This window comes from Natator depressus, chromosome 27, assembly GCF_965152275.1.
Source record: "Natator depressus isolate rNatDep1 chromosome 27, rNatDep2.hap1, whole genome shotgun sequence".
NCBI classification, from domain to species: Eukaryota; Metazoa; Chordata; order Testudines; family Cheloniidae; genus Natator; species Natator depressus.
The window spans coordinates 2,212,976-2,231,020 of NC_134260.1; the positions used below are offsets into that span (position 1 = coordinate 2,212,976).

Consider the following 18,045-nt stretch of genomic DNA (forward strand, 5'->3'; position numbering starts at 1 on the left):
AAAGAGCCAATTTCCCAGTCATTGCAAGGAGGAACAAACCCCGGGTCACCTAAGAAAACTAACAGTTTGGCCACTGTGATGTAAAGCTCTTCTCAGCTCAGTTTGGACTAGGGTGGGCGTTGCCAGAAGCAGAAAGAAGAAGCAATGCAATCACACAGACACCACGGGAGTTTCTGCAGAGATCGGCTCCGATTCCTCCAGGACGCAAAGTCCTTCCAGAGACACAGCTCTCCGCATCAAAGAGCTTCTCTTCCTTTCAAAACCATTTGTCAGCTGAGCATTCTGGCCAGGACAGAGGAATGGCTCATTACTGGACAGCATCACTTCAGTGCACACTCACCAAGTCAGACACAGTTTTTAGTGCGCAAGTGACCTAAAATCCCCCTTCGAACAGGGTCAGCACAAGTCTTACTGGGGGAAGCTGCTGCTTTTCCAAAGAACAACTCCAGAGATAATGCCCAGGCCAGCTTGGCCAGCTGAACTATGAGCAGATCAGACTTCTTGTCACGATCCCGCCCTGCTGAGGAGAATTACTGCTTTTCCCTTACGTCGAGAGATTGAGAGCAGACTAGTGGGCGTCAGGATTCCTGGATTTGATTACCAGCTCTGCACCGGTGTCACAGCAACACTGGCAAAGTCTGTGTCTCAGTGTCCCCGCTGTCGAACAAAGAAGCAGATTAAGCCATTGATGGACCTGTTCTCCATGAACTTGCCTAATTCTTTTTTGAACCCAGTTATACTTTTGGCCTTTACAACATCCCCTGGTAATGAGGTTCTTCCTTTTGTTTGTTTTAAACCTGCTGACCATTAATTTTGTTGGGTGACGCCACGTTCATTGAGATGTGAAGGGGTAAATAATACTTCCTTATTCAAGTACTCAAACAGGAGAAGAGGGGATTTGAAACAACAAGTTCGATTAAGAGAGACTTGAATATGGCCTGTGGAGATCTCAGCAACCTTCCTTGGAACTTGGCAAAACTGATCAAATGCAGGGTTGGTTTAATTGTTAAAGGAACTTGGAACCAGCAGTTTCCACTGACAAAACAAAGATGAGACAAATATGAGCAAATGTTATGGCTCTGACTTTAAAAATATTATTTTCAACTGCAAATTTATACCAACTTAAGCGGGGTCTTTGGGATCTCGGCAATTTACGTTTCAAATATTGGGTATCCCTGACAGCCTTACTGTGCTTGGGTTGTGCTGGGTGGTGTTATTATGGAAGAACAACAAAATGAAGTAAACCTATCTAGGCCAGCCCAAATACTAAGGTGATGGGTCCAAAAGGAGAATCTCAACAGAGAGCCTTGCAAGTTAGTTATGATAATGTACCGGCCCTGGCACAAGTCTTAGTCACCTATCTGCACCATGACAATAGTGAAAAACAATGGAAGGAAACATAGTCTAGTGGATCAGGCACTAGAATGGGACTCAGAACACCTGGGTTCAATTCCTGCCTGCCTGCAACTCCCAGTGTGACTTTGGGCCAGTCCTTTAGTCTCCCCGTGTCGGTTTCTCCTATCTGTAAAACACGGATCAGGTTTCCTTATCTCACATGGGCGCTGTGAGGACAGAATCCATTTATAATGATGAGGGACAGAGGAGGATCAAGCTACAAAGAGAATGATAAATACTGACCAACCAAAAACCTGCTTCAGGAAAGGCTGGGCTAGGCAGACTCCGGATGCAGAAGTTTGGGGTTTACCACCACCCAGGACACAGTCGTGGTCGGGGTGAAGGGATCCAGGACACACTAGCGTAGGAAGGATGCCCATAAGGTACTTACCTAGTTTGGGTACCGGCTGTGTGTCCCAGAACTGGTAGCTGCGCTTGCTGGCCTCCTCCATGGTCTTGGCGGGTCCCTGACCTACAGAGAACAATTCAATGGCTTTCTGAATCTCCTGGATCCTCTCAGCTGGCAGTTTCACCTGAATAGCAGAGAAAGGGGCACAAGACGACAGACCAGTGAGCCGTGGTACCAGACTCTGTCGGCTCCTGGAGCTTGAGTCTAAAACAGACAAGAAGGAAGGTCCTACCACCCGTGCCTGGACTTGCTCTGGGCATTTGAATGAGGGCGGCGCTTGCGGGTGGGGATGGGGAATTAGGAGGTGCAGGGAGCACAGAGGATATTATTGCCCCTCCTGCTCGTGTCTCTCCCACAATGCTCTGTGGAATGACATTGACATGCCGCCCATCTCCAGGACGTTAGCTGCGTCCAAGGCACGTCTGTATTAAGAAACTGTAAAGTACAGGCATGGGAGCCCGGGGCCAGCAGGACAAGTGAAGCGAGCCATCCTCAAGGCCGCCCTTTGGGCAGGAAGAGCGGCCCGGCAGACACATACCAGCACTCGGCTCTCACAGCGAGATCCGCTTTGGCCCTATCTTTCACCTCCTATTAAGCCAGGACTTTGCAAACTGGTAATTGCAGCTGCGTGATGCAAACAGCAGCAAAAACACCGTGGCCATTAGGGCCAAGGGAAACGAGCGCAGCAGCATGGCTCTCTCCCTCCTCATCTTGCCCTGCCCAGCCCCCCCCCCCCCATTTTCCTCTCTAGTGATGCAGCATTTGTATTAGGATAGTGCCCAGAGGCTCCAGCTGAGATCAGGAGACCACTGCGTTCAGAGCTGTACGCACACACACAGGAATTTACCACCCAAAGGCCCCCCCAGAGGGGCTGTTACTTGCCCTCACTCAGTGACAGAGCCAGGAATGGAACTCAGGTTTCCCAGAGTCCCAGTCCAGTGCCCTACACACCGGGCCACAGTGTGTGTTATGGCGGTTCCTCCCCCTCCCCTCCCCAGCCACCTGCCCCCCATGTCCAGTGCTGCTGCTGAGAAGCACTGCTTAAAGGTGGCGAGGAGTCAGCTGCCTTAACCACAGCCCCTGCTGTTCTCTACTGCCCTGGGGAGGAAGAGAGCAGCCCAGCCAGCAGCAGCCATTCCTACTGCCCCATAGCCAGCAGCACCCTTCTCTCCCCCCTCCCTCCGCCATACTCCACGCACCCAGGATTACCCACAGTCCCGGGGGGGACCTAAAGGATTAGAATAATAGAATCATAGAATTGGAAGGGACCTTGAGAGGTCGTCTAGTCCAGTCCCCTGCAATCGAGGCAGGACTAAGTATTATCTAGACCATCCCTGACAGGCGTTTGTCTAACCTGCTCTTAAAAATCCCCAATGATGGAGATTCCACAACCTCCCTGGGCAATTTATTCCAGTGCTTCACCACCCTGACAGTTAGGAAGTTTTTCCTAATGTCCAACCTAAACTGCCCCTGCTGCAATTTAATTTGAACGTGGGACTGGAGTTCAGTGCTTTGGGGTTTGAGGTGCAGACAGTTTGAAGTCCCCTGAATTGAGCAAATCAGGATCAGATGTTGTCCAAAAAGCAGACAATACTGCCCTGTCTCCAGTGCAGGCAAGGGCAAGATGCTGGCAGGCGGCGGGTCTGGCTGGCACAGAGAGCAGCGAGCCTCTCCTGGCCACCTCACAGCAAGGCGGCAGCTGACTGGCCACAAGCGCCGGTCTGGGCATGCTCACTACAGCACCGGCGCTAGCTTGCATTTCCTAGCAAAGGGCCGTGTCCAGGCCCAGATCTGCCCACAAACATCTGCTAGCATCAGTGGGAGTTCTGGCACATGGATCAAGGCTCGGAGAGGGCCCTAAATCTTAGAGCTCTGAGTAACAGAATGCCAAGGGCAAGTCTCAGCATCGGTAGCCTCTTTCCCCACCCACGAGTCATGTTGGAGAGACACAGACACAGACACACACAGGATATATTCTCTCTCCAAAGGGCAGGCTCTCATCTGGGGGAAAGACCCACCAGCCTGGTGGTCAGGGAGCAGTTCACCTTTACTGGCTGATCCTGAGCCGGATCAAGCTGTTCTCCTCCTTTCTCTTTCTTCCGTTTCTGTTTCTTTTTCTTCTTTTTGGCTCCACTGTCATCCACTGGACTTAAGCCGCTAGGAAACAAAGTAAACATCATTGGAGCTTTTTCTGAGGGCATTTATACAGTTTCAGCATCTCGAGAGAAAACAAAGGGCTCCCTGTTCTAAGTCAGACCCGAAGATGCATCACACCTGCTCCGGGAGCCTGAATAATCCACAAACAAGGAATGCAGCCAAGAGTGCATTTCCTGGGCTAGTTTCAAGCCCCTTTCTTAACGACGGCACTTCCCAGATAAAGCCTCCAATAAAGGAAGGTTAAAAATATTCATCCTTTTTCAGACTGGTACCGCTGCCCAGCGCTGCAGGATCTGAGCACCTTCTGCCTGACACAGGCTGGTGAGAGGGAGTCCCCAGGGGGACAGAGGCTGGGGCTCCCCTCCCCCTCTGGGAAAGGGAAAGTGCTCTGTGGGGTACGGGGGTGGGAATGGCGGACGCTGTGAACATTGTTCCAGTTATGAAGGAAATCAAAGAGGACGGTATCACAGCATTTCCTGAGGCTGCTCAGACTCCGGATTCATCTAGATTCCTCTGGGAGCTGCCTCCCCTGATGATGTTCTGCCCCTGGCTCTGCCATGCTCTCTCCTGGGCTGTACAACCTACATGGCCCCCGAGGAGCTCTGCTGTATTGGCGGGGGTTGGGGTTCAGAGACCGAAATGTACGCGAACACAGCGGAGACAATCTATGAACTGCCCGACCACAGAGGGAATTTTCTGTTCTTCTTGCTTGATCTTACCAGTTTGGGGAAGTTAACGGATATGGCCCATACTCTGTACTGGTACATCCATACCAGTGGCAGAGCTTGTGTGGGGGGTTCAGAGGCATCCCCACCCACGCACAGAGCAATCAGTAGGTGCCCAGGAGACAAGCGGCACAGGGAATGCTGGTAACTAAGAACTCTGAGACACAAGCCAATCTCCACACTCCTCCTTAAACCTCAGAGCTCCCCAAGCCATGGCTCATCGGGCTGATGTGGCTAAGGCACTTCAGTTTCATAACCAACAGTACCCAAGGGAGTGGCCAGCATCACACCCGAGGGCCTTTGAGTGCCCTGACCTGAAGGATTAGGTGCCCGTTTTACAGCTGGGTGAACTGGAGCTGGCCTTTCAGCAAGATTGCATGAGACTCGAACCCACAACTTCAGCATTGACCTTCAGCCACCGCACCTGAAAACCACATTAACCCTCAGCTGCTCCTCAAAACCACAGGGACTAACCTGCAGGATCTGAACAAAACACAGAGGGCAAAATGTAGAAGAGAAGGAACGACGTCCTGCCCTGTGCAGAGCATGTGTAACACCAACTAGCAGGGTCAGAGATAAGGGGCAGCGAATGGAGTAGCCAATTTGAGAGTCACACCTTTCTGCGGTAACCCTTGGAGGCAGATCACCAGCACTTCCCCAAAACATCCCGATGCCCCGGGAGCTGAGCAGGGGTCAGGGCAGCCAGGGAGGCCAGACAGGAGGTTAGCACTCCTGGGAAGGGAGGACGTTCTACCAAAGGGACCTTGAACACAAGGGCTACAGGAGGCAAATGAGTAGTGCCCTACCAAATTCACAGCAGAAAAAAATGTGTCTTTTGTGTGCTTTTACCCTGTACTATACAGATTTCACGGTGCAGACCAGGGTTTCTGAAAGTGGGGGTCCTGACCCAAACGGAGGTCACAAGGGGGTCGCAAGGATAGTGTAGGAGGGTTGCAGTATTGCCACCCTTACTTCTGCACTGGCTTGAGAACTGGGTGGCCAGAGAGCTGCAGTTGCTAAGTGGACGCCCAGGTCTGAAGGCAGCACCCTGCCGGCAGCAGCACAGAAATAAGGGTGGCAATGCCACGCCGTGCCGTGCCACCCTGACTTCTGTGCTCCTGCCTGCAGAGCCGGGAGGCTGGAGGGTGGTGGCTGCTGGCCAAGGGCCCAGCTGTGAAGGCAGCGGCCCAGAAGGAAGGGTGGCAATACCACACCAGGCCACCCTGACTTCCGCGCTGCTGCTGGTGGAGACTCTGCCTTCAGAGCTGGGCTCCCGGCCAGCAGCCGCCACTCACAGCACAGAAATAAGGGTGGCCACGACCCTCTTACAATAATCTTGTAACCCCCCCCCCCCCGCCCCTTTTGGGTCAAGACTCCTACAGTTACAACACCATGAAAATTCAGATTTAAATATCTGAAATCATGAAATTCATGATTTTTAAAATCCTACAACCGTGAAATTGATCAAAATGGCCTGTGAATTTGGTAGGGCCCTTCACATGAGGTGAGGAGAGAGCAAGAAGTCTTTTGCTCCTCATAAGTCAGGTGACACATGCCCAACAGCTCCTCTTGAAATGCTTTACTGTCCCAGTGGAACCAGCCGGGCCAGCCCCTGGCAACTGACACCCCTTCGGACAGTAAGACACAATATAACCCAATCGCATAGCACAGCTAGGCTGCTCAGGGGCCAGAATTCGAGCAGCACAGGCCTAGCCAGCTGCCGCTCAGAGCAAGCAGCAGGAGACCCCGGAGGAAGCCAGAGGGGGATGTTTTGCAGCAAGTGGAGAGAAGAGGTACCTCAACCGCACACTCAGCCAGCAGCCCATCCGCCCTCCAGCCCCAGAACTGCACCCAGACCCCTGCTGAGCTCACAGGCCAGTTGGTTTGCAGACCCCAGAATACAGAGCATTTCTTTGGGCGTCAGCCAAGATCTGCGTCCCTCACAAACTGGCTATTATCTGCACTGGGCCAGACCTGCACAAGGAGAAATTCTGGGCATGGCTACACTGGAAACTTCAAAGCGCTCCCGCAGCAGCGCTTTGAAGTGCGAGTGTGGTCTCGTGCGAGCGCTGGGAGAGAGCTCTCCCAGCGCTCCTGATACTCCACCTCCATGAGGGGATTAGCTTCCAGTGCTCGGAGCCTGTTTACACTAGCGCTTTATAGCGCTCTGACTTGCTGCGCTCGGGGGGGGGGGAGGGTGATTTTTCACACCCCTGAGCCAGCAAGTTAGAGTGCTATAAAATGTAAGTGTAGCCAAGCCCTGAGTTACAGGACCTTAGACAGGACTGTGAACTGAGGGGCCATGTCTATGAACTACCCTCAGCTCCCGGGTCTGCCGCGGAAACCCCAGGCACTCAGCACCTTGCAGAGTCGGACACTGTAAGTGTATCTAATGGTTACGCTGCCAATTACAGGAATGGAGAATTAACGAAGAACAACCAACAACATAATATCGGGGCCTGGAAAATGTACTGGCACTTTCTAGCTGGAGAACTAAGCTCACTAGCCAGGGTAAAAACTAGAATTTAAACACTTCCTAGCTGCTGTAGCCAAACTCACTGCACTCATCAGGGCTCCTGGCATCCCTCCACACCCCCCCTGCGTGCCACCAGGGACTCCCTGCACCTCCACAGCAGGGGCTCTGCATGTCCCCCATTTCAGAGGCTCTGGGTACCTTCCATCCCGCCTTCCCCCCCATAGTAGGATCCTCAGTTCTCCCCGCATGCCAGGGGCTGTGCATCACCCGTTTTCCCAGTGCCAGGGGGTTTGTATGCCACCCCGTTCTCCCCTCCCATTCCATTCCAGGGGCACTCTGTAGGTTAGAGTGTCCATCACAGGAAGTTGTTCCGGAATAGCTGAAGAACTCAATACGGAGATAAGCCCTGAGTCATTCAGGGTGTCAAGATTTTAAACTCTACTGGGAGGAAAGGCAGAGCTGAGATAGGGGTGGTGTTATGCTGGAAGGTGCTAATGGCTGCCATCAACCAGTCTTTGATTTACAGTGAGTTCCAGAGTTGAGTGAAGCTGGTCTACTAATCAGATGCCAGGGGCTTCACAGGTCCCCCGATCTGCATCAGAATCGATAGGGTTTTGTACCCTGGTGCCTAGAACATTCCTGACACTTTGGAATTGATCAGAGACAGTGTTCAAGAGACAGACACCAGCACGCCAAGCGTCACACCTGGCTCTGCTCAGCCAGGAGGTGAAACGGTGGTGGGCGGCCCTGGAGCTATTCACTGGGCCAGCAGAATGAAAATCGGGGACGGAGGGAAACGATGATCAGCAGAAGCCCCCACCACCCTCCCAGCAACCAGGGGGCTCTGGGGCCAAGGAGTGTGCTCCTTTTCCTGTCCTTCCCTTCCCTTCCCACGATGGCACAGCACTGGGCTGCCACCCAGTCTGTGTAGGAACATCACCTCCCAGCCGCTGGGCTGCCACCCGCAGCTCTCGTAGATACTTCTCTGGCTCCCACTGCCATAGACTTGGGAGTCCCTCGCAAGCCTAGGGGTCGTGCAGTGCTACTGTCCCTACTGTAAGGCAGAGAGGCTGACTGTCTGTCCAAGGTCAGGCAGGGAGTCTGTGGCAGAGCAGAAAGTGAACCCAGGTCTTTTGAGTCCCAGGCTAGGGCCAAACCATGCAGCCACCCTTCCTTTCAAGAGCCTGGCTTCTGCCCTGTGCGTTGCTCCTGACAGTACAGCTCCCTTCAGGCCTCTAGCTATTAGGGCTGGTAAATTTTACAAGTTCTGTGCATGGGGCAAAGAGCTGAGTGGTGGCTGGGGTGGGAAAGATGGAAAAACTGTCGCCATCGTTTTATAGCACCCTTGTGGATGCTCACTGAGTCACTGAACTTAGAGCCATGAGTGGTCACTGCTCTCAGGCTAAGACTGTGATTCCGCATCAGACAGACGCCTGCCCCCGCACGGGCCACACCGACCACAACAGGGCCGTGCAGGCTCGCAGATCCACCTGTACGCAGCTCAGCACAGGACTGGGGTGAACCGAGGAGCTGACCTGCTAGAAGAGACAAGTGGACGGAGCAGGGCAGAGAACGGAGGGAAAGGAAAAACAGACTGGCTGAGACACTGGAAGCCATGCAGGAGAAGGTTTAACGGAAGCTGGAGAGATGCAGTAAGTTACATTTTTAAAATAGGAGAGTGGGTTGAAAGTCCACTCAAGTAAGTACAGCACCCAGCTGTATTCAGACTCTCTCCCGAGTGAAACTGACCTGACTCTCCTTGGTTTCACTGCTGCCCACAGGGTTTCCAACAGCAGCAGTGAAACCTGACCAGACTGATCCGCTGTCCCGACGAGCGCAGCAGGGCAAGGCTCCTGCGTAGCAGCAGCAGCCGCCGCACTGGAACCCGGCAGCCTTGGGAAGCCCGTGCTGCAGCAGTGTGCGTCTGGGCCACGTCTTCACAGCCAAAAAGCAACTCCCTAGTGAAAGCCTCGAGTCTGCAGAAGTTAAGGGCATTTGCCTGGGAAAGATTCCTACTCAGTTACTCCTAACTTGGCCTGCAGGATCTCTGCTCCTGATGGTCTCTCAAAGCCCAAGCCGGAGGCTCTGTGTAATTTCTTTTCTGAACAGCTTGGCAGGTTTGAAAGCAGGTTGCTAGGCTGGGGGGGAAGGGGAAGGATCTTTTCCTTTGCAAACATCACATCTTATGCAGAAATCATTCAGACAAAAAGTGGGCCCCACCCACCAGACCATCTGTACGGTCACTTCGCACAGTGGAACTGCCCTTAATAGCTTAAAACCATCCAGACAACACAGCAGCAGTTAGAGGAGACGGAACGAGCACACAGACAGTTTGCCAAGACACAGGGGGTAAAATCATTCATTGGTACCTTTAATAACCCCCAGTGAGAGGAGCCCAAGTTCAGGGGTGTTTTGATCTGGAGGTTTAAACAGGGGACTGAAAAGCCACAGTCCTGAACTCTATTCCCAGCTCTGCCAGTGCTTGCTGGGTGATCTTGGGCAAGTCACTTCACCTCCCTGTGCCTCAGTTTCGCCATCGGTACAATGGGAATGTAGTTCACCTGCCTCACTGGTGAGACACTTTGGACCTATAAATGCTGCGTAGTATAGGTCTCATCTGCAAGATGGCACCTCCAGAAACACAAGACCCGCACGGTGTTCTGGGGCAGTGCTGCGGTGCTGACTAAGAGGAAAGTAATCAACATCACTTCCTACAGCAGTTAAAATATTCCTTGGAGTTCTCCTACCCAGTCAGCATGTCTCTGCTTATTGGGCAAGCCCTGAGGCGACCCCAGCCAGAGAGGGGCACAGCTGCAGTTTATGCCCGATTAAAAAAGTTATTTTAAAACGCACGCAGTGAATTTCCCCCCAACCTGCCCACAGAGAATTCAAATGACAGCTCTGTTCACAGGCCTTGGTGTATTTGCCCCAAAGGATGTTTGAATGCACGTTCAAACAAAGCAGTAAAGAGTCACCTTTTATTATATAGTGCAGGACCAGTAAAGGTCATTGATTCACCCACAGTTACTATAAACCACGCACGTCTTGGACCTTGTCTGTACTACAGGGACTCCAGGCGCACGGCTGAGGCTCTGTATTATGCGGATGTAACCCTGTAGCTTAGTACAGCGACAAAGGGCTTTTTCTGTCTGTGTAGGAACATCACCTCCCATCTACGCCAGGGGTGAGGACACCAAAGCCACTGTGCTCGGGGTTAAAAGAAAAGGAGGACTTGTGGCACCTTAGAGACTAACAAATTTATTTGCGCATAAGCTTTCATGAGCTACAGCTCACTTCATCGGTGTTGGATTCTTCTGAGGGACGATGCTATGTCAATCTACATTTTAAGCGTAGATCAAGCCTCAGAGTGATGTTCTACCCCAGAGCCTCTAAAGCAGCTCCTTGCTCCTGCCCAGACCTACTCTGTGTGCATCTCCGCTTATTTCCCATCAGTGCCTGTGTGGAAGAGCAGGCTGAGCTCCAATTTGTCTCATGAATCAAACTACTGGGCGAGTGCAGACTCTGCAATGCTTTTTGCTGGTGGTGGCTGGCAGAGACGTATGAAGCAGAAACAAAATAGCTTGATTTTTCTGGCTGCCAGGCTGGGTTTTTGAGGGGAAGCAGTTAGAAGAATCCTGTCCTGATCTGCAAATGGAGCAGCTGCGATACGGAAGACACCAAGGGAGAATAACTAGAGACCAGCCATTTCTAGGTGGATACTTACTGTGGCCCAGGGAGGCTACCTGCACTAGGCGGCAACGCACGTTCCTGGATGACAGAAATGTCTGCACTGATGTTCAAAGGTATAATCGCCCTACTTGGCAGATGAGAGCTTCAAGATGTTCAGGACCTTCACACTGCAGCCTTGATAATTAAGGGCAAAACTGATTAAGATCACAGGGCTTGTAGGCCAAGGGGAAGCATGACTATCAAACAGGAATCCCGATCTGTCTCAGAATTTCATCTGTTTTCTTTCCTTTGCTATGTAAAATCCCAAGGCTCTTCTTTCTCCACTTCAGTGCTGGAGAACAAGCATCGGCCTTGTCTACACGAGCGACATTTAACATCTTCAGAACCATGTGCTCGCCACGCATATGGACAAGGCCCTTCATGCCCACACTCAGACGATCTCCAGGCAGCGGACTGGTGCCAAAGGCCATTTCAGTGCCAATGCAGCTGGAGGTCGCTGGTGTGACAGCACAAAGAGTGCCTGCTTTCCTGTGGTACCACAGTACACCTGCAGCTTCTTGAGAGCTCCCTCCCTGAACCCACTCCAATGGGCTAGAATAGTTCCAGGTTGGCCATGGGGCAAATCTGCCCTTACTGAGTTTGTCTGAAGCAATGGGATCTTCTGAACAGTGCTCACAGGGTTCCATTTCCTTGAATCCCCAAGACTCTGCCAGATGGGGTGGGTCGGACACCCATTGTTATCATGTTAGTGCAGGACATTTCTCGTAACTTTCCAAATTGCCCAGAGGATCTAAGCAGAAGCCATCGCTCCTCACAATGAATTGAATTCACTCCCATCCAGGCTTTTAAGCTCTCTGCCTGGAAATTGATCTGGTTATTGCATGTTCTAGGCAATGGGAAGTGCAGGAAAGGCTGCATGATGAAAGAGCTGGCTCACCCCTCCCTCCCACCGTTTGCGATGGATAGCATCTCGCATGCATGGCAGGGAGGGGGAAAGGAGCTAAAATCTCCACCTTGGAACTGACATTCAAACAAAGCATGATATACTATTTAAGTGAACTATCCAGGCAGGTTCCAGGCTAGATTTTACCTGGATGTGGAGGCATTCGCTGCAAAGAGCATAATCAACCTTAACTGAAAACTGACTGAAATGCCAAATGCAACCAAAATCTAGAAATGCACCATCACGGAAATCCCTGGTTATACAGTCAGGACAGTAACATCATGAGACTCCACGTTTATTCCCCTTGTGACTTCAGATCTAACACCCTTTGTTTTCAAGAGTGCGTGGTGGGGACAGAATCCTTCAAACTGCCAGCACTGCCAACTCAACCTGGGTTTGCGGAGTCCTGGCTGCCTCAGAAACAGTCAGAGCTTAGCTGACGCTTCTGATGAAGTAGAGCAAACTCCAGCTTGTTCTCCCTTGATTTTATCAGCTCCTACCAGGAGAAATACTTTGCATCAGTTAAGGCATCAGGTGTGACTCAGACACAGATGGAAGAGACACACTGGGTAACAAGGAGTTATTTTTTTTTATAGTCACTTTTCTAACCATAACCTGAAATGCAAACCAAAGTCGCAGGAGCTTTGTTACTCAAAAAGTGAAAGAGAAAAAATCCAGAAAATAAAGGAAAGAAAATGGCATCATAGTCTTTCAGTTCTCCTTCAACACCGCCCCCCCACCCGCCCCACCCAAAAAGCTTGAAATGTAGTTGTAGATGCTCACATACCAGAGTGAAGGACCTACATAAACTCCTCACTGCAGAGCTCAGCTCCCTGGTCAAAAAGATCCCAAACAACAGTCAGTCAGTGAGATCATTTTCTGTCCCATATTTAGATGCTTGAAAATCTTCCGGGCAAGCCCACTGCTAATCAGGCCTGATACTTACACAGGTAATCTCATTAGAGTCCAGAGGGCTGTGAGAAGGAAGGCTGAATGATATTTTTAAGAGGCTGTCCAGATGGCAAATTACATGTTGTGGGGCAGAAAGCAAGAGAATGTAAATGCAGACTAAGTGTTACTGTGTTCTCCACCAGTGTTTCTCAAGGGCCGGTCCTTGAGATCTTCCCGACACCATTTAGGAAGGCAGCAAGCCGGGCTCTGGTGTCGAAAAGGTAGAGATACACGGCTCTATACCATTCAGAAACTAAACTCCATGGAGTTCCTCTGATGGGGGATTTACAGAACACATTCCTTCATGGTGCCAGTGAAGGGGATGGCTTACAAAATTAGAGAAGCTGCACCAACATTTCTAAGCAGACCACCCAGAGAAGCCCCCATCCGTCACCCTCCCCTGCTGCATTTACACCACCCAGGCATCCCAACCAGTTGTGGTCCAGCCTGTACAGACAGCACAAGGCAATAGTGCAAGGTTCCCCTTCCCAACAGGGACAGCAGCAGTGCCCACAACAGCTGCTCACTGTGCGGCTGCGGGCGGTGATTCTACATTGTGCACTGATGCCCACTTGGGAGGGCACCATGTGACCCATGTCAGGTGTGAATCCAAAGTCTCTCGAGAAGAACATCACCACTGTGTTCCTGCTACAGCCTCCACTTCTGGACCACTCTACAACTCAAATAATGTCAAAATACTTCTTGACCGATACTGACAAGAGACACCACCGAAATGCAGCCATTTCAGGTGCGGAGAGGGCAGTCGACTGGCACACAGCACAATAGTGCCAATGACCAAGGCTACAGCGGTTTACAGGCTTCCTATAGATGAGAGCACAATCTAGAATAGGACTTGTTTTATTTCTATGAACTTTTTTTTTAAAACTAAACAGTGATCAGAGAAAATATTAAACTACACTCACTTTCTAGAAAAGTAAACCACTCAGCCTTATCACAGACTCTCTGAAACAGGCTCATTTGATACTTTACAGCACTGATACACCAGCAAATCAGAGATAAACCAGTTCCCCTCTTTCCTACCCTTAAAAAACCAGTCAGCACTATTGCTAATAATTAAGTTAGACCTGGCTTTTTCAGTCTTGTAGCAAAAACACAAAGGCCCTTTGACAGGGAATGGGGCACTGAGGAGAGAGAGAACTCCCCAAATTGTTTTGCAAGTCCATTTAGCAAACAGTTGCGTGACAGGTGGTATATTAAGGCTGAATTTCAAAATGCTTCTCTCCACCCCAATTTGTTGTTTGATAGCATGAATTGTGGGCAGCCCAAGTAACTAGATAAATGAATTGTGTGCATGTTCATCTAATACAAGCATGAGAAATCACAGAGCACATCCATCACCAACAATGAAACCGCTCAGATGGGGTTCTGGAATTTTTCATTTTCTTCCTCTTTGGTCTTTTCTCTTTCAGGGTCCTTTGAATGTGGGGGAAGGGTGTTTGGGTGAGTCTTCAAGGCATGTCTTCACTATCAATATATCTATGGACTCTGCTTTCTAACTTCATCGTCAGTCGAAACGAGTTTTAAAAACTTTCCAAACACCTTTGCGAAGTCTAGTCTGGACACCCCTGACATCTGTTCCACACGGCAAACATTTGACATTTGTTAGGCTATGCCCACACTACCGCTGTAGCATAGACATGCTTTACATCAGTGGAAGGGTTTTGCTGTCAATGTCGTTAATCCACTGCTCTGAGAACCGATAGCTACGTCCACAGAAGAATCCTTCTGTCCACCTAGCCACATCTACCCCAGGGGTCAGGCTGAGCTACCTATGGCACTCGGGGTCCAAAATTTTTCACAGCCCTGAGAGATGTATCTAGATCGACTTGAGTTTTAGGTGTAGACCAGGACTTCATCTCTTAATTGTCATGTGCTAATTCTAGGGAAGACAAGGTAATTATAGCTTCCCCATGTGAGGGTTTAAACAATAACTTGCCTTGTCTACACTAGGATGCTAAACTGGTTAGAAATAGACTTTCTTCCCTAATGAATACAGGACCTGAGAGTTTAAAACTCATTTTGACTGGGAAATATAGTTAGGAAACACAAAGCAGAGTCAGCAGTCGTGATCAAGCCCTGCTTCTCATTTCTGCTTGGATCTGCTCTTACAAACCAAATCATGTCAGAGAAGAAAGAAATTACAGCTTCCAAGCCCAGAGCAGAGCTAACCTTATTCAATTAAGATGCAGTGCCCCACCCATGAGGCAAATGAAATATTACAGCAAGGCTGTGTCGACACAAGAAAGCTTCTTCAATGTTTCCAGTCTGACCTTTTATTAGCTGTGGTTTCTTCACAAGTGACATTGCCTAATAAAAGCTGCTGACAAAGAGAGACTCCTCTTCAGCTCATAGTATACCAACTACCTAATGGGGTCAAGGATATGAAAAACATAAAAAGTCTCTCAACTGAAGCTCAGATTTGCCCAGCACAAGCCAGGAACCGCTAGAAAAATGTGACCATACATGTGACTGTCAGCTCCAGTGTGTAAACTAAAATGCACACACAGTGGGTTTAATGGGGGGTGAGGGGGTGTCTCTCCTTTAAGCTATCCACATCACTGAAGTTTTCTGTATCCTAGTGTGGACAGCAATAAGAAGATGGTGGAGAACAGAGCCCTAACATAGGTGCCATAAGTAGCCTTATACCTGGGACACTACAATTGCATTTCACACTAGAACTGTTAAAACCAGCCTGCCCTACTCCATACACAGATCCACAATATGAAACTGCAAAACAGCAAGATTCTATCCATGAACCGGCTTCCTCAAGCTGTTATTTAGGTACCAAAATAGCAAAGGCAGGATAAAATCTCCAGCATAAATATTCCATTAAAAGAACAGGTCATTACAAAAGCCCAATAGATTAGACAAGAATAGCAAAATGAGACCCTCACCCTTGTTTCCCTGATCTATGTGAGTAAATGAGGCCCAAGGAGTTAGTCAGCATCATACTTCATAGGGGAAAAAAATCCTGGCTCACACTGATCAGGAAAACCACGCTAAAATCCTGTTTAATCCATGACTGTAGGTACGTGTGCACAGGGCCTAAAAAATTAAAGTTCCAAATACAGGTCCCGAAGATACTGCCTTTCTTACACTGGAGTTAGTTAACAGCCCAAGTACTAGAATAAAACCCTGGAATGAAACTTTAATGAAGTATTCCTATTCTATCTACAGAGCCAAGGGGTGTGCTACATGCTTGCTAACTTGGAGAGAGGAGGAGCCAGTATATCAGGAAAGGGACACTGAGGAGTCAGTCTCTGTGCAGATAATAAGTACCCTTGCCAGTGTGGAAGAAAAACGCAGTCTTTACTCTTAGGTTGTTTGCAACAAGTCAGAGACAGTTTATTCTCACGCAATTGCAAGGGGGAGAGTGTGCACGGACAGGGATTCCCCCTTTCTAGGCAGGTCTCTGCCAGATAAACAATTAGGGCAAGCATTTATACCTTTTGTTGCATACAATAATGATCAACAGCCATGTCTTGTTTATACATATTCCTTCCTGATATCTCACTTTTCTCAGCAGTTCCTGCTACAGTCTGCATTCCATTCTTATCTAACACAAGGTCAAAACAGCATCTCTTACAGTTTTCCCACTCACTTAGGCCCTCCTCCCTTAAAGTCTCGAGTTATTAGAGTTTGCCTGACTCTTGCTCTGTTCCTAAGAAAACTAAGATGTCTGCGTTCAAATTCCCTTTATACCTTTTTCCTTCCACACCAGTTTGGGGCAGTAGGAAGGAATGTCTCTGAAGATTAGTGCCAGGTAGAAACGGAGTTACTCAGTTTGGGAACATCCTGCTTTACTGCAAAGACAGGATCCACCTACAACCAGAGTCTTGTCTGGAGCATGGATCCATCCCCTCTTTTCTTGCTGTAGGTGATCTATTTTCTTACAGCACTGATGGTTTTGCTGCCCCTAGACACATCCATATTTTGCAAAACCCCTGATCCTTTTGATTTCTTGCTGTTTACAAAACTTCTGCTTTACACTGTAACCACTTTACAGTAATACATATTTGAATTGGTTCTTTAACACCTTCCAGCATGCAGAATGCAAAGCACCTGGCAAGTTATATTAGATGCAAGTCACTGCACCTTACATTTATGTGGAACCTTTCACTTATATTGACATAATATGCATTACATGATATGTACTTGCTGTGCACAGGAGTCACTTCTGCCACCACTGGAGCTGCAAAAGTACACAGCAAACATGGCAGCAGTTTGGGAGTTAAAACCTCAGATCGAAACTGCAGGTGGATTCAGGGGGGACAAATGTACTTTGCCCAGCTGAAACCTGGCCAGAGCCCTAGGTTTAACTCCGGTGCAAAGCACCCCAGGATCATTAATGACCATGACGGCTCAGGACCCCAGCTGAATGTTTTATCTATGTTTTCCTGTGGTGAAGGTTCCCATGCTCAACCTCCCTTCCCTGTGCCCTCCAGCAGGTGCCTCTCCCAGGCACCATAGTGAATGGTGGCAGTACCCAAGCACCAGCAGGGGCAACACCACCAGCCCTCCTACTGGGGCACTAGCGTCACCAGCAGCTCCCTAGCCACAGACGACTCCCACTCCGGGTCCACACGGCACTACTCCTTGGAGGCTGCCCAGGAGAAGTCTCCCATCCACGCCCTGCTCAGGCCTGACCCTGCTCAGCTTGCGAGACATGCCGCTGCAGACCATGGGCCCCGCCCCTTTTGACTGGCAAAGACGTTAGCCATTCACAGTGTGGAATACCACCCTGCAGCCAATCAGGAGGCGCCAGTGGCGGAGCTCAGCGCACTTCCCGGCCGCAGCCTCTCTCAATGGGACTGGCCGGCTCCGCTCTGTGGGGCCGCTGGGGCCCCCCTTACCCCCGGTTGTAGCTGTGCTCTTCCTCGTTCTCGCAATCGCTGCAGTGCTCGTGATCATTCTCCTCCCAGGACGATCGCTGGGGCCTCGACGGCGGCCGCCTCACTGCTGTCTCACTGTCGTCCGCCATCTTGAAACGGGGCCTCGCCGGCTGCCGCGCCCCCACAGCTAGGCGCGCCACGATTGGGCGGTGCCACGTGGAGCATGCTGGAACTTGTAGTCTGCAATGAGATGAACGCGGAAGAGCCCGTTAAAGCGACAGGGACTACAATTCCCATAAACCTTTGGGAGGAGGCTGCCGCGGTAGATCAGCCTGTTCATGACCACGGGCATGCTGGGATGTGTAGTATTCTTCTTAGTAGTCCCTTCTTGAACAAAGGGGCTAGGAATTGTGACCTTAAATTGGTCTTGACTGCTATGTGCAGAA

General features: G+C 50.2%; 1 protein-coding gene across 2 annotated transcripts in view; it reads right to left on the bottom strand.

Annotated features, from left to right (window-relative positions):
- Nucleotides 1-17,839, bottom strand: part of NMT1 (N-myristoyltransferase 1) — a 35,381-nt gene extending 17,542 nt beyond the window's left edge. The window contains exons 1-3 of one of the 2 annotated variants that reach the window (XM_074940820.1): nt 17,621-17,839; nt 3,850-3,961; nt 1,787-1,928 (exon numbers count right to left, since the gene is read on the bottom strand). In XM_074940820.1, the coding sequence (XP_074796921.1) occupies nt 1,787-1,928; nt 3,850-3,961; nt 17,621-17,748 (382 nt within the window). In that variant the 5' untranslated portion in view covers nt 17,749-17,839. The remainder of the gene's footprint in view (nt 1-1,786; nt 1,929-3,849; nt 3,962-17,620) is intronic. The other variant, XM_074940821.1, reaches the window with a different exon arrangement.
- Nucleotides 17,840-18,045: the final 206 nt, after the last annotated feature.